The following is a 23,589-nucleotide window of genomic DNA, read 5'->3' on the forward strand; positions in this document are numbered from 1 at the left end:
TCCGTGCCTCCGTGCTGCCTTGTCCCGCGCCCGCCGATCCTTCCTCCTCCGGCCCGACATCCTCCTCCCCTCCCAGCTCCCGCACCGGCCCTTCCCCGTGTCCTCCTCCTCCTCCTCCTCACTCCTCAGGGAAGAGCCCTGGCGAGCAGGAGCCGGCTCCGAGCTGGCGGGGCAGCCCGAACATCTGTGGGATGCTGGAAAAGGGGCAACGCTGCAAATCCCCTTCCTGGGCAGCAAGGCACATCCTTGGCAATACGGGGGAGGGGCGGTGGGGAAGCACAGAGAGGATTTGGGGCGATCCCATCAGGACTTTCCCTGCCACTTGCTCCATTTCTCTTCCCAAACTGACCTCCTTGGCTGTGAGACACGTGGGACTCGGGGACTGCCACCTCCTTGTCCCTCAGCCGCATCCTGGGCCTGTGCCACAGCCCCCCAGCCTGGGGACAAACCACCAGCACCAACGTGCCCCAAACACCCAGGTTTACACCCAAAGCAGCCACTGCTGGATGGATCCAGTGCCCGCTGGGCCTTTCTCTCCCTCCTCGGTCGTGTCCCGCTGAACAAAACACCCGAGCACGGCAAGGTGGCTCTCCCAGCACCGCGGTGGCAACGGGAGCGGGGGCTGTGCCAGACACTGCTGAAGGCCCTCGAGGGCTCTGTCCAGTTCTGCCCCTCCCAAAAAGGAAAACTCGGAGGGGCTGGACCGTGTCCAGGGAAGGGAACAGAGCTGGAGCAGCTGAGGGAGCTGGGGAGGCTCAGCCTGGAGAAAAGGAGGCTCGGGGGGACCTTCTGGCTCTGCACAACTCCCTGACAGGAGGGGACAGCCGCGGGGGCGGGGAGGGGCGGAGGGAGGTCGTGCTCTGCTCCCAGGGAACAGGGACAGGAGGAGAGGGAAGAGTCTCAAGCTGTGCCAGGGGAGGGTTAGGTTGGACATCAGAAGAAATTTTCCCATGGGAAGGGTGGTCAGGCATGGAATGGGCTGCCCAGGGACATGGTGGAGTCCCTGTCCATGAAGGTGTCCAAGGAAGGACTGGATGTGGCACTCAGTGCTCTGGGCTGGTGACAAGGCGGGGATTGTGCACAGCTCAGACTCGATGGTCTGGGAGGGCTTTTCCCTCCTCAGGAGTCCTGGGATTCTGTGCTTGGTGTGGCAAGGAGTGCAGCTGGTGCAGTAGCTCAGTTTGTGGCAGAGATGAAGGTTGAGCTCTGGGGGGTACAAGAGGCCATGAACTGCTCACCCTTTGCTGACCCTTTGGAGAGCAGCGGCACAGCCAGGTGGGGGGACACTGGGAGAGATGGGAGGAGACAAAGATTAGGGTGGGAGAATGAAACTTGCACTCTTGGACTGTGAGGGGATCAACCTGAGGGGTTCCCTTGTTGGGGCTCCTCCTCAAAGGTGGCAGCTTGGGCTGTGCCTATCAGTGCCCTGGGAATCGATGGTGGAACAGAACATCTGGGACTGCTGTGGGAAACCAGGGCTGGAATCGCTGAGGAAACAGGGTCTGATTGTAGGAGGGGTGTGTGGGGAGTCCAGGGGGCTCGTTGGATCACTGGAGCCTCTACTGTGAGGGGCTCTGCTCTAAGGGGTTCCGGTCCATGCTGCGAAAGTCTGTTGAGATGGGAGTGTGACAGCCAGAGAACCTTGGGAATGGTCAGACTGGGAAGATTCCTAAACGAGGGCACCAGGCCTGGCGTTGTGGCTGGTCAAGGGAGGAATTTTGATGATCTTCTGATGTCCAACCTAACCCTCCCCTGGCACAGCTTGAGGCTCTTCCCTCTCCTCCTGTCCCTGTTCCCTGGGAGCAGAGCACGACCTCCCTCCGCCCCTCCCCGCCCCCGCGGCTGTCCCCTCCTGTCAGGGAGTTGTGCAGAGCCAGAAGGTCCCCCCGAGCCTCCTTTTCTCCAGGCTGAGCCTCCCCAGCTCCCTCAGCTGCTCCAGCTCTGTTCCCTTCCCTGGACACGGTTCAGCCCCTCCGAGTTTTCCTTTTTGGGAGGGGCAGAACTGGACAGAGCCCTCGAGGGCCTTCAGCAGTGTCTGGCACAGCCCCCGCTCCCGTTGCCACCGCGGTGCTGGGAGAGCCACCTTGCCGTGCTCGGGTGTTTTGTTCAGCACGACACGACCGAGGAGGGAGAGGAAGGCCCAGCGGGCACTGGATCCATCCAGCAGTGGCTGCTTTGGGTGTAAACCTGGGTGTTTGGGGCACGTTGGTGCTGGTGGTTTGTCCCCAGGCTGGGGGGCTGTGGCACAGGCCCAGGATGCGGCTGAGGGACAAGGAGGTGGCAGTCCCCGAGTCCCACGTGTCTCACAGCCAAGGAGGTCAGTTTGGGAAGAGAAATGGAGCAAGTGGCAGGGAAAGTCCTGATGGGATCGCCCCAAATCCTCTCTGTGCTTCCTCACCGCCCCTCCCCCGTATTGCCAAGGATGTGCCTTGCTGCCCAGGAAGGGGATTTGCAGCGTTGCCCCTTTTCCAGCATCCCACAGATGTTCGGGCTGCCCCGCCAGCTCGGAGCCGGCTCCTGCTCGCCAGGGCTCTTCCCTGAGGAGTGAGGAGGAGGAGGAGGAGGACACGGGGAAGGGCCGGTGCGGGAGCTGGGAGGGGAGGAGGATGTCGGGCCGGAGGAGGAAGGATCGGTGGGCGCGGGACAAGGCAGCACGGAGGCACGGAGACGGGAGGAGAGATTTTATTGGGGCCGGCCCGGGTGCGAGAAGGCCGGAGCGCGGCCGGGGGGAGTCAGGGGATGTCCATGGGCGAGGGGCAGCGAGAGCTTGTCCCGCTCCGCTCAGTTCTGCGCGATCACCTGGAAGGGAGAAAGGGCCGGGCTGAAGGGCCGGGGCCGGTGCGCGGTGCCCCGAGAGCGCTGGGGCCGAGCCCCGGCCCGGCCCGGCCCGGCCGCCTTACGCTGTTGATCCAGGAGATGTAGGCGGAGACGCGGGTGAACACGGTGGGTTTGCGGAGGACGTTGCAGCCCTGGCTGGACACGAAGCTGGTGACGCCGTGCACCTGGTACTGCCCGTTGACGGCGCAGTGCAGGGGACCGCCGGAATCGCCCTGCGGAGCGAGGAGCGGCGTGAGCCGGGGCTGCGGGGGGCGCCGGGGGTGGCGGGGGCAGCGCGGGGGCCGCGGCCGGACCTGGCAGCCGGAGCGCACGCCGTCCCCGCCGGCGCACACCATGGTGTTCTTGACGGTGGAGCCCCAGTAGGACGGGCTGGAGCAGGTCTGGTAGTCCACGACGGGCAGGTAGGCCTGGAGCAGGACGCTGGACAGCTGCCCGTTGCCTGCACGGACCCGGCGCCGGTCAAAGCAGAGCCCGGCCCCGCGCCGAGCCCCTCTGGCCCCGTCCGCCCGTCCCCCCCGAGCTCGGCACGGCCCCGGCCCGGCGCTGGGCACCCGCGGAGAGCCCCGAGCGAAGCCTCCAAGGGCTCCGAGAGCTCCTCCCGCGGCTGCCGGCGTAGCCCGGCCTCGGGGCACTTTGGGGCGGGGGGAGCCCGTCACTCACTGCGGGTCAGGCCCCAGCCCGTGATGTAGCAGGGGTAGCCGTCGGGCAGGATGGTGCCCTCCTGGGGCAGCACCGCCAGCTGCACGGCGTTGTTCAGGGTGGCGTAGCCGCTCAGGCGGAACAGGGCGATGTCGTAGCTGCCGGGGGGAGGGGGAGGATGTTACAAGGAGCCCTCCCCCAAATCCCGGCCGGGCTCCCCCCAGCTCTCCCTCCCGCCGCCGTTACCCTCCGGCCACGTTGCTGGGGTTCCAGTAGGGGTGCACGATGATCTTGCTGACGCTGAAGATCTGCTCGCTGCCCTCGTTGCTGTTGAGGTTGTGCTCGCCGGCCACAACACGGTAGTTCATGTTACTGCCGGCAAGGTGCGAGAACCCTCCATCAGCCCCGAATCCCGGTCACTCGGAGCGTGGAGCCGGGAGGGTCAGAGCAGGGAGAGGATGCTCCCACAGAAGCCCCATGGAGCCCCTGCCAGAGGAGCCCCAAAAGCCCCCCAAGGACGGCTGCTCTGCGGGGTTGGGGCAGGCAGAATTTCTCCTTGGGAAGGGTTTTGGGGGAAAGGAGCTTCGGCGAGAGGAAGGAGGGGTCCCCGCCCTGCTCACTTGTTCACGCAGTGGGCGGCGGTCATCACCCAGTTCCTCTGGATGAGGGAGCCTCCGCAGGTGTGGTACCAGCCGCCCCCGGAGTAATACTGGAGGGAGATCTGGGGAGGGGGGCGAGACACGGCGCGGGGCTCAGCGCAGGCTCCCGGAGCCAGGAGAGCCCCGGCAGCGGCCGTGGGACGGCGGCAGGACCCACCTGGTAGGGCCAGGCGTGCGAGCGCGCCTCGGTCCCTCCGACCACCCGCTGCATGTTCTCGACGTCCAGCTCGGAGCAGCGCCCTGGGGACAGAGGGACGGCGTGAGTCCCCACCGCGGGGGGGCTCGGGGGCGGTTTGAGGAGGCGCCGAGGCCGAAGGCTCCGGGCGGGACTCACCGCACAGGGCGAGCGCGGCGAGGAGCACGAGCTGCAGCATCATCCTGGAGCGCGGTGTCCGCGGTGGGACCGAGGCGCTGCCCCGCGGGAGCTTTAACGGGGCCGCGGGAGGAGGCGCGGGAAGGGAAGCAGGTGCTGCAGCCCCGGCCAGCGGCCTTGGCCCCTCTGCCCGAGCACACACAGCGCCGAGGCCGGGGCGGCCCAGGGACACCCCGAGCGTCCCTCGGCTCTGGATCCCAGGGAGACGCTGCCCCGCTGCGCTGGCACCTCCTGTTCCCGAGTTCCAGAGCGGTGGCACGAGTCTGGCCCGCTCCCGGCCCGAGAAGGCCTGGGCTGCAGCTCTCCGTGGCCTTGATTTGGGGGGTGGCTCCAAGAGCTCCATCCAACACCTGAACGGAGCCGCGTGGGCGCTGGGATGGGGAAATCGAGGCACAAACAGGGCACGACCTTCACCCCCTCCCCAAGCCCCCAGCACAGGCAGCGCTGGAGCAGGGCCGGGGCTCGGCCTCCCCGGGACCTGAGCTTGGGGCAAAATGAAGCAGCAGCAGCATGGTTTGAAACAAAGCCTGGAGTTCGGGCCAAAGCTGTGTCCCTTTTTACCCCCTGAACTCCACCCTGAGGCCGTTTTCGGGGGGAACCGCGGCTCTCGAGGCACAGGCACTGGCAAACAGCATTTGGGCTCACGGGGGTCATGGGGTCACCCAGGGCAACAAAATTGAAGGCAATGAAAAGCACCTGCTGCAGTTCTGCCCTTATCTCCAAGGAAAACATGAGACTCGACAGGAACACAATGTCCAAACAGTGCCATGCTTGTTCTGTCAGCACCAAGGGCACGGGGTGAGGGACAGCAGCAATGGCTGCGCCCTACACAGGGACACCTCAATCCAAAACTGATCCCCCAGTTGTGGCACTAAGAGCTGCCAACTCATTTTTCTCTAAATCGGGAGTTTCTAGAACAAGAAGAGGGAGGGATATCAAGTGAGGGAATGTAGAAGGGTCAAAGACAGGATTTGTGTAAAATAAATCATCTCTTTATTTGAGGCTCTGTGTCTAGGACAGATTTTCCCCGTTTCTGTTCTCTCCAGGAGGATTCCACCACCCCCACCCCACCCCCATAATTAATGAAATGGCAACAAAAGTGGCAGCTTCAGGTGTTGGGATAGACAAAAAATGCAGAACAGAGTAGATGTGGTATTCAGGATCTTCTTCAGAAGAATTCTGTGTTGCCACCAAGGGAAAACTCCTCCTGCTCAGCACAAGCAGAATCGCACCAAGGAATCATCATCTTTTAATAATAACAATAAAACAAAACAAAAAAAAAATCTAACAACTTCCTCCCCCCTCCAAATCCAACGTGATTCCTAAGGCAGAGATCCCAACTTCTCCCATTGCCCGCCAGGGGCCACCGCAAGCCACGATCCTGTCTGGACGGGAGGAGCCCCGCGGTCACCATCTTCCTCCTTGCCGGGTTTTCCCGCCCGGATTCCACATCTGGGGAGGCGCATCCACGTTTTTAATGCCCGATATGAACTGAAGAGTCTCTGGCTGGAGCCGGGAGGGGGAGGACGAGCAGCGGCTTCCGAGGAGAATCCGCAGGAGCGTCCTCGCCACGGCCGCTGCGTTTCGGGGTCCGTGGGGTGTCCCCGGCAGAGCCCGGCTCCCAAACGTACGGGATTCAGTTCAAGGCAACCACGAAATGCAGCATATTTAAGGCTTTCACTTTTTAAATTAAAGCGAAGAAGGAAGTTTTTTGGATCCTGGTTTCCTGAGCGTGGCCGGGGCCGGCCGGGGGCTCTCCTCCCTTTTAGGTAAAGGACCAGAGCTGGTGCGGGTCCGTGATGTCGCAGGGAGCCAGCGCCGGGTGCTTCCCCCGGGCCGTCAGACACATCCCTGAGGCCAAGTTCTTGATCAGCCGGTTCTGCCGAGAAACAACCCGGGCGATGAATGAGCGGCCCGGGGTGAGCACGGCACGGGGCGGAGGGGAAACAGCCCCGCAGGAGCAGCACCGTGAAGGGCGCGATGCCGCCGTGCCCGGGGGGATTCCCGGGGTGCAGGGGTCTCCTCACCTGCGCCAGGTCCCACTCCTCGCTGGGGGGCACCCGGCCGGGCTTCCCTCGGAACTGGCACTCGCCCAGCTCGGCAGCAGCCGCAGCCCCCCGCAGGCACAGCTCCTTGCCGATGTTGTGGCGCAGCTCCCGCTGGCTCGTGTACTCAAAGTACTGCGGGAACAGCCGAGCGGGGCCGTCACTGCTGCGCCCCGGGAGCTGCCCCCGGGGGAAAACCGGGGCGAGCAGAGGGGGAAATGATGGGGAGCCTTTGGGGAGCCCACCTGGTTTCCCCCCAGCCCGTGGCAGGGGTACATGATGAGAGGTTTCCCACCGTGGTTGTTCTCCCCAACGTCCAGGCAGCTCTTGGTGCCTTCGTTTCTTATCTGGGGCATGGGGGGAAGAGAAGTGTTTGGGGGGGAAAGAGGTGGTGGTGGGAAAAAGAGCGGGGAGAAAAATGAGAGAGAGGAAAGAGGAGGAAAAAAGAGATGGGGAGAAAAGGGCAGGGAAAGGCAACGGGAATGGGGTGAGGGGGGGACAAGATGGGGGAAAAAGACCGGGACGGGGAAAAAGGGGCAGGAGTGAGGAAAACGGTGGGGAGAGCGGAGGAAAGAAGGGCTGAGAGGAGCCGGGCTAGGACCCGCCTCGGGTTTGGCTCTGCGGAGCTCTGGGTTATCGCTGCGCAAACACGATCCTGGCACACAGCGCCGGGTCCGGGTCCCGTGTCCTTTCCAGGACATGAGGAACGCCCGAGCCATCGCCTCCGGCACGTGGAGCAGAGGGGAAGCCGCCCGGGCTGAGGTTTCAGGAAATAAAGGTGAATTAAAAGCTGGATGGGAGCCAGCACCCGGCCCAGCTGACACTGGGCTGTCACCTGGCCGTGCCGGCTGCTGTCACCCCGCCCTGGCTGAGGAGGGGCAGACTCAGGATCCAACACCCAGCGTGGAAGAAAAGGGTTTTCTGCCAACTCCATCCTCAGAGATGGAGCTGGAGCCCCTCATGCTGCCTGTCCTCAGTTCCTTGGGGGTGCAGCCAGAGCTCCATGTCCTGCTGTCCCCAGCTCCCCCAGGGACAGAGCCAGCCCTCCACATCCTGCCTGTCTCCTCTTCCCTGTTCATGGGTGGCTGGAGATGAGTCCTGCATATCTCCAGATTCCTTCAGGGTGGAGCTGGAGCTCCACATCCCACCCCCACCTCTGTTCTTCCAGCCCTCCCTGTGCCAGGATGGTGTTTGGGGCTCAAGAAGTTTTCAGGTCTTCCCCCGAGTTTAACCCAAATCCACATCCCCGTGAGTTCCCCACTCTGAAACTCACCCCAGATCAGCTCTGCTGGATTCCAGCTTAGCCAGAGCCCAAACCGGCCCTGCCAGCCAGTGACAGATGAGGTGACAGACAGACACAGTGAGCAGTGACAGACGTGGCAGCACCAACCCCCTCTCCCTCCCGGATTAATGCAAAACCCCCAAACCCAACCTTTGGGCACTTCCCCTCTTCTCTATTCCCAGCCCAGGACCGAACCCCCTGGGTGCTCTGGCCATCCTGGCACTCACTGCTCCGTAGAACTTGGGGGTCAGGTCGGGCACAAACATCTCGGGGTAGACATTCTGCAGGTACCAGGTGAAGTTCCTGCAGTGCAGCCGCTCCCGCAGCCTGCGCCGCTCTGTGATGTCACCAAATGTCTTCTATTGACAAAGTCACAGGAGAGAATTAAACTCACTTCAGAAAACAGTGGAGAAAATCCCCCAAAATCCCTTTATCCCTTTCTGAGCTGGGACTCAGAGCTGGGAGTCACCCCAGCTTTGTCATCATTCCTCATGGTATGACCAGCACTGAGACAAGTGGGAGGCATCACCTGACAGGTACCCACAGACTCCAGCTTGGAGGTATTTTGGCACAAAATTTTGATGTGAAAAAAAAAATATTCATAAACTCTGATGTTCTCCTACCAGGAAACATTCTGGCCAGAGGGGGAAAGAAAAAGAAAAGGCTTTTGGCTACTTCTGTCCACCTGTGTGCGGTTTCCCACCCCACCCTGCTCAGGTGGAGCTCCCAGCAGGACCAGCCCTCCCAGTAGAAGCGGCAGCCCCCCAGCATGTCCAGTACCTCTCTGGCCATCTGGGAGGCTTGCTGGTTGCGGCGGTAGAAGATCTCCTTGTAGTCGTCCATCCAGACCTCAGCCAGGCGCACCTGGTTCCGGGAGATCACCTGGGTGCCCTTGGGGAACGTGTGGGGGCTCTTGGAGCGGAACACATGGCCCACGACGGAGCAGGGGATGATCTCGACCTGTCCCCCACACTGCCACACCTGCGGGGAAGCCACACCTGAGGTGGGGGGTCCAGCCCCAGGGCCCCTCAGCAGGGAGCTCCCTGGAGGTGCCCTCTGAAGGTGACACCCCTGTCCTTACCCTGAAAGACATTTCCACGTTCTCACCCCCCCAAATCTCCATCTGGTCATCGTAGGAGCCAATGTGCTCGAAGTAGGACCTGGAGATGGCGAAGAGGCCACCTGCAAAGGTCGGGGACCTGTGGGGGACAAAGAAAGGGTTAAACACAAATAAAAGAGCAGAAATCTGAGTTTTGAGACATCACAGCCCCAAAATCAGAATCCCCCTCCGTCCAGCTGTGGTGGCTTTGGTGGACAGGCTGGGCCTGGCTGCTGGGAGGGGACAGAGGTGACCGTGTGACATGGAGGGGCCTCGCTGCTGGCTGGATTCAAAGTGAAAAGAAGATATTGTTACCAAAAACCTGTCACCAAAAAGAGGGGGCGGTCAGAGCTCGGTGCCCCAATCCCTCCTCCCATTTCCCTAATCTTTTCCATCTGAGGCTGGAACAGAACCTTGCTTTTATTCAGGAAAAATAATAAACCCCAAGGATTTGCCGAGCTGCTGGAGACGAGGCACCGGCGGGAGCCAAGTGCCCGGCTGGAGGTGAAAGGGGCCTTTATTGGGACAGGAGCGTCTCCCAGGTGACCCGTGCACAAAGCCAGCACCGCGGCCGGGGTGGGGACAGGGCCAGGCGGGGTGTCCGGTGTCTCCCAATGGGAGCACCCGGCTTATCCTCGGGCACCAGCGGAGGGGTGGGAAAACTCCTCAGGCTCTCTCCGCATGTAAAACAGAGGGGGAAAAATTGGGGATTTTGGCACATCCTGATCCACAGGTGACTTGCTCTGTGCGGGGGCACTCAGGTATCCGAGAGGAAGAAGGTACAGACAGCAATTAAATCCTTAATGGGCGACTCTGCCGGAGGCAATTCCAAGGTCAGTTGTGTCCCCACGCTCCCCAAGCCCCAGTGAGATTTGTCCTCCACCATCCCCACAGCTCTGACCATGCCCGGGCACAAACTCCCTGAGATCCCCTACACCTCCCTGAGAACTCCGCTGGGAAGGGGCAGCACTGCCTGCCCTGAGGCACCAAAACCAAGGAGAACACCCATTTGTTGGGAAAAAGAGCAAACCCAGCTGGATAAAGAGTCCTGTGCTGGGCTCACTTGATGGGGAAGGTCTCATCCTTCCTGCGCTGCCTCTCCCGTGCGGGAACGACCTCCCAGCCGAAAGTCAGGCTCCAGTCGAAGTTGCCCCGGCTGTGCTGCTTCCCATTCTGGACAGGCTTGGAGAACTCGAAGGTGTTGAGGTCGATGGTGGCAATGTCGGGGCTCACAACGGCCGTGGGCTCCTCAGCGATGCGGGACAGGAGCGGCTCCAGCCATCCATGGAAACACTCGCCTGGGACACGGGGCAGGGTTGGAGCAGGGACAGCGCCACTCACAGCACCTGGGGGCATGCGGGTGGCACACGGGTGGCACAGGGGGGGCACTCACAGTGGGCATCCAGGAAGGTCAGCACCTCCCCGCTCGCCACGCTGGCCCCCAGCAGCCGCGCCGTGATGAGCCCCTTGCGTTCCCGCTGCCGCACCACGCGCACGATCTGCAGCTGCTCCACGTAGCGATCCAGCTCCTCCTTCAGGTACTCTGAGGGTGGGAAGAGCATCTGGGTCCATCAGAGAGGCAGGTGCCGGTCCCTGGTGCCTCCCATCGCATCCCATCGCATCCCATCGCATCCCATCGCATCCCATCGCATCCCATCGCATCCCATCGCTTCCCATTTCCCATTTCCCATTTCCCATTTCCCATTTCCCATCTCATCCTGTCCCATCCTGTCCCGTCCGCTGCTGCTCAGACCCTGCAGTTTTGGGTTCAGGGACAACCTGGGCCTTTGCCCCAAACCCAAGTGTATTTTTGGCTAAAAAAGAAGAGTTTTATGAGGGTCTAAGCCCCCTCTGTCTCATCCCTCTCTGGAGAGGGACTGGGGGATTGACAGGGGGAGGTCACATTCTGCACTTGAAGGGTCACCAGGACCAAGTTGTGACTGAGGGAAGGGACAGTGGACGCAGGGTCACCACCAGAAGATCCCGGGATTTCTTGGCAGGCGCAGCCAAGCCAGGAGCTGGAAATGGCCAAGTGAGAACTGGGACCCCCAGAAAATCATCCTGGGAAGGGAACCCAAGTCCCACCCATGTCCAGCCACAGTGGGAGTCAAGGTCTGGGGCAAGGAAGCCCTGGGGCACCCTGAGGTTCCTGCTCCTCGGGAGCCCGTGGGTGGAAAGAGAGAATTTATCTGGGACAAGGGCAGAGTCCATTCCTCCCAGTGACCTGACACTGAACCCTGCGTTAATTATCTCTGGGTACTAATTAATGAGGGTTGCAGCTGGCTGAGGGTGGAGGTTTGTGGGGCACCAGGTTTGTCCCCAGGGTTGGGTTAACAGCAGTGCTGGGGAAGGGAAAATCCCAGGGGTGCTCTGGAGTGAGTGTGAAATCCTGGGATGCTGAAAGCTTCAGTCACTTCTCCAAGTGGCTCAGAGCTGCCACTTCCAGGCTTGGAAAGGAGCTTGGCGTCCCTTGCATCCTGCCAGGGCTCCCGTGTCCTTCTGATCCCACATCCTGCCATGGATTCTGCCTCCTGCTGGCCCCCAAATTCCCCCACTGCTCCCTGTGGTCCTGCATCCCTCTGACCTACATCCCACCATGGTCCCTGCCTCCCTCTGACCCCTGTTTCCCCATGGCCCCCACCCACCATCCGTGCTGGCATCGTCCACCAGGATGACCTCGCGGAGCAGCCGAGCCGGGGACGAGTGCAGGACGCTGTAGACTGTCCGGAGCAGGGTGGACCAGGCCTCGTTGTGGAACACAATGACCACGCTGGTGGTGGGGAGGGGAGGGCAGCGCTTGAACTTCTGGTCAATGCACCTGGGGGACAGAATGGGGGGGATGAAGGGGGAAGCACGACTGGAGTGACCCCCTGATATCCCCTCCTCCCCAAACCCCACAGCAGGGGAGCAGCTCTGGCCCCTCTGGACTCATCCCTGCTTTGATTCCCATTGATTTTGGTTGAGTGAGTCCTGTTCCTGGCCTCCGTGTCCCCCCTTTGTCACCGCTACACCTGCTAAGCACGGATAATCGCCTGCCAGCGCGGGAGGCTGGATTCCTCCATCCCTTTCAAGGCTTTTTCCATCCCAAATTCCCCCCATGTCTCCCCCATCCCACCCCCCCTTGGGGGCAGGGCTGGGGGGGCCCCGCTTTAATCCTGCAGCCTCTGGCCGAGGGCAGGTGGGGAAATCTCTGGAGTTTCCTCAAATCCCTCCCCCCAACCCCAGCGGGGTCCGAGGCCGTTCCACTTGGCTAAGAAAAGAAAAATCTGACTGCTGGAGCCGCTGGAATAAAGGAGGGAGAGGAGGGAAAGGCGGGGAGGTGACGGAGCCACCGAGCAGGTACAGGGAGACACAAAGAGCCTGTTGCCACCAAACCCGCCCCCAAGGGGCCAAAATTAGGGAGAAATAATAATAAATAGATTCTTTTCCTTTTCAGCTCTGTCTCCATTCAGTCCCCTGCCGGTGCTGGGTGACATCCCGGCCCCAATCTGCTTTAATTTCCTCTGCAATTTAAGGGAGTGAGTGGCCAGGTTGAAGGGCTGGGTGGGTTTTGGGCTCTCACTCGGGGGGGCGGCTGTCGGGACCCAGCGCCCGCTGCAGGGAGATGCGGTCGCTGGCGAAGGCGTTGAAGCAATGCTTCTCATAGCCCCGCTCCTTCTCCTTCGTCTCCTCGGGAGTCCAGCGATCCTTCTTGAAGGCTTTTCCGTCGGCGCCGGGGCTGGCGGGGTCCTGCGGGGGTCTCTCCATGAGCGGCCGCAGCTCGGCCGCGGTGTAGGAGCCGGGCAGGCAGGAGCGGGCGCTGGGCAGCGGCTCCGGGGGCGGCTCCGGGGCTCCGATCTGCAGCCGCGGCATCGAGTCCCGCAGGTCCCGCACCGCCCCCAGCATCAGGTCCAGCACCTGGTCCTTGCCCTGCACGATGTTCCGCAGCCACGGCTCCTCGCCCGGCTCCTTCCTCCCCACGTCCTTTTGGAGGATGAAGAGGAACAGGACGAAGACGGCGCCAGCCAAGGCCACCTTCAAGGGGCTGTAGCGGCGGCGGAACAGCCTCATTGTGGGGTTTTGAGGGGTTTGTGGAGAGTTCACCGGGCTGGGCTGGGGGATTCAGGAATGTGGGGGCTCGGGGTGCATCACGGTGTCCCACTTTGCTTCAGTGACCTGGGGGAAGGAGAAACACCTGCAGTTAATTCCGAGCTGGATATGCCCCGAGTTCATCCCCCTGATATCAAAATAGGAATATTGTACTGAAGATATAATATGCAATATATAATAAATATATAACATATAATATATAATATACTATATTTAAAATATAATTAAAATTATATTGTACCTAAACCAGAATATATAAATATAATCAAATCATGGAATAGATTTGTTAAGGACCTTAAAGGTCACCCAGTCCAAACCCCTGCCACGGGCAGGGAACCTCCCACTAGACCAGGTTAATAACAAATAATAACATAATAATACAGTAGAAATATAACACCTTAATATATTGACATTGTAAAGTAACATGAGTAACATATTAACAATACAATGTTAGTAATATAATAATATAATTATGTTATAATATATAAGTATTAACATTAGTAAGACTAATAAAGCAATATAATATTAGCAATATATTATATAAAGTTTGGCACTAGTGACACCTGTAAAATTCATTCCCACCCAGCCCTTCCAGCCCCTAAATCCTTCCCAAAATTAAAAGACCGCAAAAAGTGTGGGTTAATAAATGCTGGAGGATGTGCCACCCCCCACCACAACACACGGGATCCCCCAGAAGTTTCTTCTGGGCCAGATCCGGAGGCTGCAGCCTCCCCCTGCCACTGCCCGAAGTTAAAATAGAGCCAAAAATTTGTCAAAATATTTTTGGCCGCTGGGTAAAAGCCTTTTCCTGGGCGTTTTCCTGCCTGCGAAGGGAAACTCGAGCAGACCACGGGGTGCTCCCGGCTGGGCTGAGTTGGAGCAGCAGGTTCTGTGTCCGGTGCCGTGTCCGGTGCCGCGGCCACCGGAGCTCGGTGCCAGCTCCCGAATTTGCCCCGGGATCCGTCGGAGGCTCTGAGCTTCCCACCACCCCCAAACTTCCCGCAGCTCCTCTTTGTGAGCCGCGGCCGCCGGAGCATGGACGAGCCCGGCGGGATCCATTCACCGCCATCTCCTCCTCCTCCACTTCGGGGTCCCCCCCCTTCCCTTGATTCCTTTTTCCCCCTTTTCATTCCCTTGGAAATGGGGCGGGGAAGGGCACCTGCCACAACTTCAAGGGCGAGGAAGTTTGGGCTGGGGAGGAGGAAGGTCCCCGGGGTCCCCGCTTTGAGCGCCGCGGGATCAAAGCTGGACCACGCTTCACTGCCAAGGGCGCCCGGCCCCATCCAGCACCAAAAAGAGCAGAATCGGGGAAAAAACCATAAATCCCTTCGTGTGTCCTGCCATTCCCTCGGAATTCCTGCCCCAAGGTGCCCCCTTGGGCACCGAGGTTTTCATGGCACGGTCTTGCTGTACAAGGAAGGGGAGGGAAAAGCAACGGATTTTGGGGGAAAAAACCCCGTTTCCATCAATCCCTCAACTCTCTGAGCTTCCTTCCTGCCACGTTGTTAACGAAGCTCGTTAGGTGTCTGTGTTAATTAGCCCCAGAGGGACACGAGGTGTGCGGGGGGGCTCAGGTTGTGCACAGCAAGAGCTGCCGCTCCCGGGGGTCCCCAACCCCAAACCCCTCCCCAGGCCCTTCCCCAAAAGGGCCAAAAAGCCAAATACAAATAAAAACTTCCCCCCGAAAGACTGGACTGGATTTGGGATAAAGCTCCAGCGAGAGCTCCTGGTGCACCTGAGCTCTCCGCCACCTGCCCTGCAAACTCCCGGGGGGATTCTGCTCCAGCCCATCCTGCCCATCCCGAAAATCCCGGCTTGCGACGGGACCGGCCCTGCACCCAGGAAAAACAACATCAAAGTGACCCAGTGGAGCCTATTGGCGTCAGGAAAGGGGGAAAAGGGGTTCGGTGGGAATTCGGGGAGAGTCCCCCGTGGTGTGGGAGTGAGGGATGGTGGGAAGAGGCAGAAACAGAGATGTACTCGTGGAGGAAATAAAAGAAAATAAATAAAATACAGGTGAATTGACACGGACACTGCCGAAGGCGAGGTGGCCACCGGCTCCACGTGGCAGCGAGACACGATGACATCGGGAGGGGCAGGGGCTGGGAAAAGACGAGAGCGGGAAGTGGGGGGAAAGCGGGATTGCTCCCGGTGGGATTCAGTTCCAGTGGGAGGAACTGGATGTGCTGGGGAGTGTAAAGGGTGGGAGCTCACAGGAAGCAGGATCCTGTCGTGCTGCCCCCGTCCAGGCGCTGCCCTCATCCCCAGGGATGAGCCCAGGGGGTCCTGGAGCCGCTCCCGGTGGTGCGGAACGGGAGCGCCCGGACTTGGGGTGTGTGTGAGGGTCTCTGCCCTGCCGGGGGCCCTGGGGGTGACGGGGGCCGGGTCCTTCCACTGCCCTGGAGCCGCTGGGCTGCTCCGGAGGCTCCATCCGGACCCCCCGCTCCGAGGGGGCTCCATCCCAGGACCCCTTGAACCCCCTTCCACGGAGGGGCCGCTGCACCGGGACCCCCAGAGTGCCCCACCAAGCCCACCCTGCTCCCCCTTCCCCCGGACCGAGGGCTCCCCACCCTCACCTCCTGTCTCCCCTGTCGTGGAGGGGGAGGATCCACACCAGGACCTCCAGACCCCCTTCTCATGGTCGGGGCTCCTCACCGGCATCAGCGGGACCCCCGGACCCCTCCTCTGAGGCAAGGACTTCACAGCGGGATCCCAGCCCCCCTTACCGCAGAGGGGGGCACCGCACCACGACCCCCGGAACCACCGAACCCCCTTCCCTGGGGCGGGGGCTGCGCACCGGGACCCCGTTCCCTCGGCAAGAGCTCGGCACCGGGACCCCCAGACCCCCTTACAGGTGAGGGGGGCTCAGCAGCGGGACCCCCGTCCCCTCCCCTCTCACCGGCTCCAAAGCGGCTGCGGGGCCGCAGGTGCGTCCGGCTGGGGCGGGGCCACCTGCGCTCCCCGTTCCCCGCCCTCCGGTGCAGGTGCACGGGGCGGGGCCGCCGCGGTCCTAAAGCCACCTGGCCCGGCCAAAACGCCGGGTCCTAGAGGTACCTGCCGGGGGAAACACCGCGTCCTGGAGCCGCTCGGCCGTGCCGGGAACAGCGCCTGATCCTGGTGCCACCCGCCGGGCCCGCGCATGAGATGGAGGTGCTGTGCTGGGGACCAGTAAGGGACCGGCACTGGGGACACTGGAAACCTCAGGGACCTGTTGAGGTCACAGGGTGTGAGCCCAGGTGTGCTGGGACCGGCCCTGGGGACACGGAGCCGCACGGGTCGGACCCCACGTGTGATGGGGACCAGTAAGGGACCGGCACTGGGCGGGATGGGAGGAGCAGGACGGCTGCGGGAAAAGCCCTGCAGGGACGGGCCCGAGCGGGCTCCATCACCCAGCCCAGGAGTTTCCTTTGGCTCTGGCGCTGCGAGGAGGATTTGGGAGATTTGAGCTGAAGCAGAGCGAGGATTAATCAGGATTATTGAGATATTAGCTGGAATATTAACTGGTTTACAGGGGATGAGGTCCCTAGGGCACAAATATCCATCAGCCCCAAATTAAAACTCTAATGAGCTGGAATAAGGTGTGAGGGTAAACTGAGGCACAGATTAGAGCCAACCCTCGGCCTCCACGAGCCCCCCGGGGCTTTTCCGAGTTCACTTCGGAGCCGTCGCTCTCGCCCGTTTCGTTTCCTCCTTCGGAGGTTTCGCTTTTCGCTCAAAACCCGAAGGGGAAATTCCCTCCCCCGAATTTGCTGCTGCTCGACTTTCAGGCGGCCGCCACTCTCAGCTCGTCACCGCGGCCGCCAGCACGGTCCCCAGCACGGTAAATCACTTCTGGGGGAAACAGAAGGATTTTGGGGTCCGCTCCGGGCTGGGTGGTGGGGATGGGATTTTGGGTGCTCTGAACCGGCCCAGCCCTCCCCGCGCCGGGTTCTGCTCCTCGGAGACGCTCTGCCGACCCCGAAAATGAGTTTTTGTGTCTCCAAATTGCTGCTTTTAATTGCAGTTTGGGAGGGCTTTTTTTTTGGGACATAAAAAAATGTCCTGCAGCTTCTTCCTGGTGACAGCAGTCTGGGGGAAATGAGAAGGAGTCGAGACCCGAAAAACCCCAGCAGGGGTGGAATAAAATCCATTACAAAATCTTTCCAGGTTGTTAGGGAGTGACGGCTCCGTGTCGCACTCCAATTAATAATTAATTGGCGTCTTTATAGACAACTCTCAGGCAAAACAAAACTTAAATTAGAGGTGGAGTTGGCTGCCTTGGGGAGGCTGAAAAATGTTTACTTTTAAATTTTTAAGGAGTAGAGGAACCCAAAAAGTCAAAATCAGGGTGAAGTTTCCTCTCGGTGTGGGGCGAGCACTGCAGTTCCCTGAGCTGGGAGCAAACCTTACCATTGCCTCTGAGCTTTTCCTCGCTCCAGGTGCATTTCCTTCAGGATTTCTGCTCTTCTTCCCTCCCCGGGAATCCACAGCGTCGGAGGCAGCTCCATCCAACCTTCCAGCCAAACCCCTAATTTGAGTTAGAGTTTAAATTTAACGCCGAGCTGAAACTTGCAGCGCTGAGCTGAGCAAACCTGGAGGAGCTGACAGGAAGCCAGGATGATTTGCATGAAGATCTCACCAACCCTTCACATCCCCTTTGCAGATTGTTTGCAGATTTGTGTCCAGCTTTGGGTTTATTTATTATCTTTTAGCCCGGTAATAATTGGTGCAAGATGGGAAAACTGGGAAGTTTAATCCATAATACAGCTGTTAAAGAGGGGAGAAATGTGGGGAACACAATTTTCCTCCATAATGGCAATATTTGGTTAATTGATGCTGGGTGGTGTTTCCTGGGGTATTTTTGGGAGGAGAAGAGGCTGAGCAGCTCAAAAAAAGGGAATTGTGTCCCCACCTGTGGACATCATTCCTTGGATGGGTTTGTAGTTGGGAGTTTTTTGCTTTTGTGCCCAAAGAATTCCATTATTTGGTACTGAGTTGGAAATACAACTTTTTCCAGGTAGATTTTTTTTTTTACTAAATGGAATTTTCAGGTTGTTTGGAGCTCGTGGAAGCTGTGGGGGAGAGGTGGAAAAACCCAGCTTGGCTCCTCTTAGAAAGAACCTCTTCCCTTTTTTTTTTTTTGTATATATTACGAGAGAACTGGAGATGCTTCTCTCTGTGCAGTCCCACACACCTGCAGCAGCTGGGATCTGGAGCCTGCAGCACCTGATCCTCCCCATCCCACCAGCTCGGGATGACCCTGGCAGCTCCTCCCTGCCCGTGGATAACACCAGTCATCAGTGGATGATTATTAATGTGGTAATTATTGCTATTAGCAGGTGGCTGTTCCCTCTGCTGTCCCCTGGAGTGATGGAGATGGAGGAGGTGTTCCTGCAGCTCTGGGGGGAGGTGGCCAGGCTGCAGGAGCTGTGCTCGGAGCAGGGGAGGCTCCTCCAGAGGCTGAGGGCCAGGAAGGGACCAGTCCTCGGTGAGTGGGGCCTGTGGGGACCCCAGACTGCACATTTGGGTCACTCCCACCTTTGTCCCGGTGCCCTCAGGAAGTTCCTCTGGTGAGGTGAAGGAGGAAGGTTCCCTGAGCCCATCGTGGCTTTTGGGTGTCGCTGCTCAGGGACACTCCCGGTCCTGGGACCATCACCTGGAGAGGGTGGGGGAGGATCTACATCCCAGAAAACACCCAGAAACCCTCTGGTTCTCCAAGGATTCCCCCTCTCCATACTCTCCTCTCCCCCCAAAACACTCACATCGCTCCCACGGGGTCTGGCACCATTTTCCCAACCCTAAAATGGGAATTTTGTGGACAGGAGGGATCGGTTTGGACAAAGCTGTGCTGGGAAACTGCAACCTCCCTGCCCTGGGGCTTCCTCCTTTCCACCTGTGTCCTTTCAGGACTTAAACCAAAGCCTTTCCTGGGATGAACCTGGAGTTTGGGGACGCAGGGGTGTCCCAGTGTCCTGAGGGAGCTGATGTTCCTCCAACCCTCAGCCCTCCCTCATTGTCCTCAGTGTCCTTTCTCTGTTGGCCCAGGCTCCAGAGGAGATGGCTGAGCTCTGCCAGCCCAGGGGTTTTCCAACAGGAAAATGGAGCAATGGAAAGGGAAAAAAACCCTTTCAGATTCCTGGGAATGACCCCTCTGCCTCGCTCTCTCCCAAAGACATCCCGGTGTCGCTGCCTATCCAGTGCACGGAGGACGTGGTGCCAGGGGACAGGCAAAGGTCACCTGAGAGCGGCCAAAAACACCCAGGGGCTCTGACATCCTCCACATCCCCCCTGGAGGGCTCTGCTTGTCCCATGGAACATCCCCAGGCCACCAACAGGCTCCCCCCAGGCCCTGGGAATGGCGTCGGAACCGGAGGAGCCGCAGCTTTTGGCAGCAGCGAGGGGGAGAAGGGAGATGTGCCCACCTGGATGAGAACCTGGATCCTCCCTGTCCCCTGGGAAGGAGGAAGAACCCCCTGCAGCCCTCGGGAGTTGGAGGCACTAAATCCAGGGGCTGGGGGCTCCTTCCCAAATCTTCTGGATCTCTACAGAGCCCCAGAAGTGCTTGAGAGGGAAGATGCTCCCAGGGATGTGGCTCTCCCTGGGGAGGCTCTGGTGGAGATCCGAGGGCCTGTGAAGGTAATTTGGGAGGCTGGCAGGGAATTTGGTCCATGCTGGAGTTATGGCACCAGGGACGCTTCACCCTCCTCTCCATCAGCCCTGGACACATGGGAAGTGTGGCAGAGTGGGGTTGTTCTCTTAAAAGGTCTCTGGGCACTCAATTTTCTGGTTCCCAGGGGAGCTGGGTACAGGAAAGCCCCTGAGGTCCATCTGTCCAGCAGGACATCGCTCCTGTGATCCTCACAGAGGCTGTGGGCATCCCTTGGAGGAGTTAGGTCAGTTAGGTTAGTTAGTTAGTTCATTAATTAGTTAGTTAGTTCATTAGTTAGTTAGGGGGAAACCTCTAAGCCCCCTTTGAATCTTCCAGTTAAGCAGCTCTAAAGTATTTCCTTCATTCTCTCAGATCTCCACACCCCAGAACACATTCCCAAATCATTCCAAATGATTCCTGTCATTCTGAAAGGATTTCTGAAGACCTCCCTGAGCTCTGGCCCCTCCTGCTGAACCTTCACTCCAACCCTGGCCTTCCCACCCAGGATCCCTGCGATGCCAATCCCCTTTTCTTTCATTCCTTTTCCCAAATGAAACCCTTAAAAATCCTTTCATGGCTTCAGGGGCTGGGTGTTCCCGGGGGTAACTCCTGATTTTGGGCTGTATTTGGGAGGGAGTTTTGAAAGGAGAAGGGGGAAGTGGGGCTGTGTCTGTCTGGGGAGGCCCCAAAGGGCCCGATGAGCACTCCAATGACAATGGCACAGGGACAGGTGACAAAAGTGCTCCGGTTTGCTGCTCAATTCCAATTTTCCTCCTGGTTTGGCTTGTGGAAAGTGCTGGGGGAGACTCGGGAGCCACATGGAAATCCAGGGGGATTTCTGGAGGATGGGGTGAGGGGCAGCTTGAGCTCCCCCAAGCTCCAGCCCAGTCCTTTTTGGGCACAAAAAGGTGGAGTCAGGTTTGGGTTGGGGGCTGGCCCAGGGCACTCCTGGGGGGTCTCTCTGTCCCAAAATCCCTCTTCTCTTGCCAGACGTGCTGGACTCCAGGCTGGGTGCTGGAGGAGGAGATGCTCAGGACCGACCCCATCCGTGAAGCTGCTCCAGCCTGTGACCTGTGCCGGGAGATTTTCCCCTCGGATGCAGCGGGACACGTGGAATATTTGAACCATGTCTTGGCCCATCTGGAGTAGGACTTGTATTCCCAATGGGAAATCCATGGATTTGCACCACAGGACAGACTCTGCACATTCCCAAGCTGGACTTGATGGCCTCGGAGAGCTTTTCCAGCCCTGGGATTCTGTGGCTGATGAGGATTCCGGGATCCTCCTGCTGGTTTGGACTGGGAGCAGCTGCCACGTCCCCCATCCTTCTCCATGTAGAATGAGCTCCCAGATTTGGATTATCCTGGCTGTGTTTTGGGTTACTCATCTCTGTGGATGTTGAAGCCAATCCTATCCTGGGGTCTGGAGGTGCAACTCCTGGGAAAAGGGAATTTCTCAAAATTTGCCTTTGACACAGTGGAAATGAATCCTCCATAAATAGTCAGGGATGTTTGGGAAGACACATTGGCTTTCTCTGGGAGTTTGGAAGGTTGGGTGGGAGAATCTCAAGGTTTTTGGGGTCACTAAGTATTTTAATTCATTAACAGTAATTTGAGAGTTTTATGGCTCTTCCATCAGTGGTATCCAATGTGTTTCCCAAAGGGTTTCACTACAGCAGTGGGGAAATTGAGGCACAAATCATGGATCATCTTCAAATCCCTTTATTCTTCTGGAAAAATCTCATCTCAGGCTTTTCTATTTTGTAAGTTTCTCCTGAAGTGGATTTGGCATCTCCTGTTTGAGAAAACTTGTGTTGAAATGGAGAGCCAGGTTCTCCTCTAATTCCAGGGACTGGGAAGAATTGGGATCTCCAGCTCCAACGTTCTCCTCTTTGGCAGCACAGAAAAGTCAGGAGTGAATTTTCTTCCCCAAAGCAGAGCCACATTAATGGATTAACCCATGACAAACCCACATGTCCCCAGGGTCCCTGGAACCATTTTCCAAGACAAATCCCACAGCTCCTTTCTCTGGATCCGCAGCTTTGACCTTGGATTCTCCATCCATGTGGATATTGGAGCTGCTTCCAGCCCTGGGTAGAACTGGGGCCTTTATTTCACTGAAAATGGATTTTCTCAAGGTTTTCTTGGGATTTTCTCCAGGTTTTCTCCACATCACAATGAAGTTTCCCACCACTCTCTCCATTTCATCCTGTGGCTCCTCAAATTAATTTGGATTATTTGAAAGGGTTTTATGCTCTTCTTAGAGAAGAAACCCTCATTTCCCAGGTGAATCCCTGGAAGCTGCAGACCCAAAGCTGGAGCAAGGACCCCATCAGATTATTCCCATTTATTGGCACCAAATGGCAGGAGCTGCCTGGAGGGAGGAATCCAGCCGGGCTCTCCTTGCCTGGGAAACTGAACTCCCAAAGCAGGAGCACAGATGATTTTTGTCAAGAGTCAAAACCCTGCTGTGGGGCTGGTGTGGCTCTGCAAAGCCCAAAATGCCGTGGAAAATCCCCCTGGGAGCGCTTGGGATGAGCCACGAGAGAACTTGTGCTGATCCTCCATCCCTGGGGAGGCACAGCAGTGGAAGCTGCACAGACCTGGCCTCTCTCAAGGACCTTTTTAGCTCTGGGGGTAATTAATTCTGCCCCCCCAGATGGTCCCCAGGGACACGGAGCTTCCTTTTGGGATCCAGCCCTTTCCAGGGCAGGAACGTGGCTCTGGCTCCGAAATAACTTTAATTGCAGGGTGCTGTTGGGGCCCGTGGGTGGGCTGCGGTTCTTTGGGCCAGGCTGGGCTCCAGGTGGGTGGGAGTCATTTTGGGAAAGGCAGGAGCTGGGTGAGGGCAGGTTCCCATCAGGAGAAGTTGGAAAAGCGGGATTGGGTGAAGTCTGTGCCAGGAGAACTCAGGGATAAGGGTGTCCCACTCGTGTTTTCCAAGTAGGGATGGAGCTGGCGATGACACTCCTGGGGAAACCACGGCAGCAAAAATACAGCTGGAAACGGGATTTTGGGTGGAAAATACTCATTTTTGAGGGTTTCTAATTTGGGGTCTGGGCTGTAGGAGGAGGAAGGGGCTGCCCGGGTGCTGGGGGTGTCCTGACATCAAGCTCTGTGCACTAATCTGTGTCCAAACACCCCCAAATTCCAATGTCCAACTCCTCCGGGGCCACATTTTCAGAGGAGATAAAATAAATGAGGGTGGGGCAGGGCGGGATTTCATCCCTCTAATGGGAGAGTGAGGAAAAAGGGAAATTTCCTGCCTAGGAACAGCATTTCTCACTGGAAAAACTCTGACTGCTGTGGTTGTCGCAAATCTGGGAGCTGCCATCTGAGAGACTGGGGGATAATTTCTCCCCTCACCTGCAGCAGGAGCCCATCTGTGCCACCAGTGAGGATGGGAAGTCATTAATGCCTCGGTTAATTAATAACTGACCCTTGATTTTCATCCCTCATTAAGGGAAGGGAAGTGTTCCATGGTCCTGTTGTGCTTGGACACGGGCTTAAGGAGGCAGAGACTGTAAAATGGGATAAAAAAATGTGCATTTCCAAGCAATTCAGTGACTTCCAAGTGTCGATTTTGGAAGAGCTGTGGGTGACAGCTCAAACCCTCCCAAATTCCTAAGCCTTTCCTGCTGGGACAAGGGGATTTTTGGGGAGCAAAGGGCTGGGGGGAAAAAGGGGGTGGGAGATGGTGGAGGAGGCCCGGAGGGAACTTGGGGGGGGCTGAGGGGGAGGTTGTGGGGCTTGGGGGATCCTCGAGAGGATGAGAGTGAGTTGGGGGGGTCAGGATGATGCTGGGGAGGAACAAGATGGGTCTGGAGGGGTCAGGATGGTGCTGGGGGTCAGGATCATGTTGAAGGTGATTCTGGGGAGGGGGAGTGGAGGGGAGTGGGGGGTGCTGCTGGAGAGAGGCTGGGGGGGGGTCTGAGGGG

General features: G+C 58.7%; 3 protein-coding genes across 13 annotated transcripts; 1 reads left to right on the forward strand and 2 right to left on the reverse strand.

The window, feature by feature from the left end:
• Positions 1-2,666: 2,666 nt before the first annotated feature.
• Positions 2,667-5,113, reverse strand: LOC111940565 (chymotrypsin-like elastase family member 1). The gene is made up of 8 exons (XM_086870534.1): positions 4,471-5,113; positions 4,294-4,376; positions 4,098-4,198; positions 3,724-3,849; positions 3,499-3,635; positions 3,132-3,277; positions 2,901-3,050; positions 2,667-2,799 (listed from the first exon to the last, which is right to left on the reverse strand). Exons 1-8 carry the CDS (start codon positions 4,850-4,852, stop codon positions 2,782-2,784), a joined length of 1,143 nt encoding a protein of 380 aa, XP_086726660.1. The 5' UTR covers positions 4,853-5,113; the 3' UTR covers positions 2,667-2,781.
• A 366-nt stretch (positions 5,114-5,479) lies between these two features.
• Positions 5,480-17,911, reverse strand: GALNT6 (polypeptide N-acetylgalactosaminyltransferase 6). Of its 8 annotated transcripts, none has more exons than XM_086870522.1 (12): positions 15,924-16,014; positions 12,833-13,090; positions 12,498-12,664; positions 11,581-11,753; positions 10,329-10,478; positions 9,999-10,233; positions 8,918-9,035; positions 8,617-8,817; positions 8,064-8,195; positions 6,800-6,901; positions 6,537-6,689; positions 5,480-6,388 (listed from the first exon to the last, which is right to left on the reverse strand). In XM_086870522.1, the coding sequence occupies exons 2-12, from the start codon at positions 12,983-12,985 to the stop codon at positions 6,275-6,277; spliced, it is 1,698 nt and encodes a 565-aa protein (XP_086726648.1). In that variant the 5' UTR covers positions 12,986-13,090; positions 15,924-16,014; the 3' UTR covers positions 5,480-6,274. The 8 variants fall into 8 exon arrangements, with proteins under 8 accessions (XP_086726648.1, XP_086726646.1, XP_086726649.1 ...); XM_086870520.1 differs by having other exon boundaries at positions 15,601-15,927; XM_086870523.1 differs by lacking the exon at positions 15,924-16,014 and adding an exon at positions 15,751-15,849.
• Positions 15,956-23,207, forward strand: LOC111940498 (uncharacterized). 4 transcript variants are annotated; one of them, XM_086870538.1, is made up of 4 exons: positions 15,956-16,174; positions 18,343-18,491; positions 19,176-19,639; positions 20,643-23,207. In XM_086870538.1, the coding sequence occupies exons 1-4, from the start codon at positions 16,164-16,166 to the stop codon at positions 20,799-20,801; spliced, it is 783 nt and encodes a 260-aa protein (XP_086726664.1). In that variant the 5' UTR covers positions 15,956-16,163; the 3' UTR covers positions 20,802-23,207. The 4 variants fall into 4 exon arrangements, with proteins under 4 accessions (XP_086726664.1, XP_086726666.1, XP_086726665.1 ...); XM_086870540.1 differs by lacking the exon at positions 15,956-16,174 and adding an exon at positions 16,347-16,844; XM_086870539.1 differs by lacking the exon at positions 15,956-16,174 and adding an exon at positions 16,361-16,844 and having other exon boundaries at positions 18,340-18,491.
• Positions 23,208-23,589: the final 382 nt, after the last annotated feature.

The sequence above is a fragment of the Cyanistes caeruleus genome, chromosome 32, assembly GCF_971803275.1.
Source record: "Cyanistes caeruleus chromosome 32, bCyaCae1.hap1.1, whole genome shotgun sequence".
NCBI lineage: Eukaryota > Metazoa > Chordata > Aves > Passeriformes > Paridae > Cyanistes > Cyanistes caeruleus.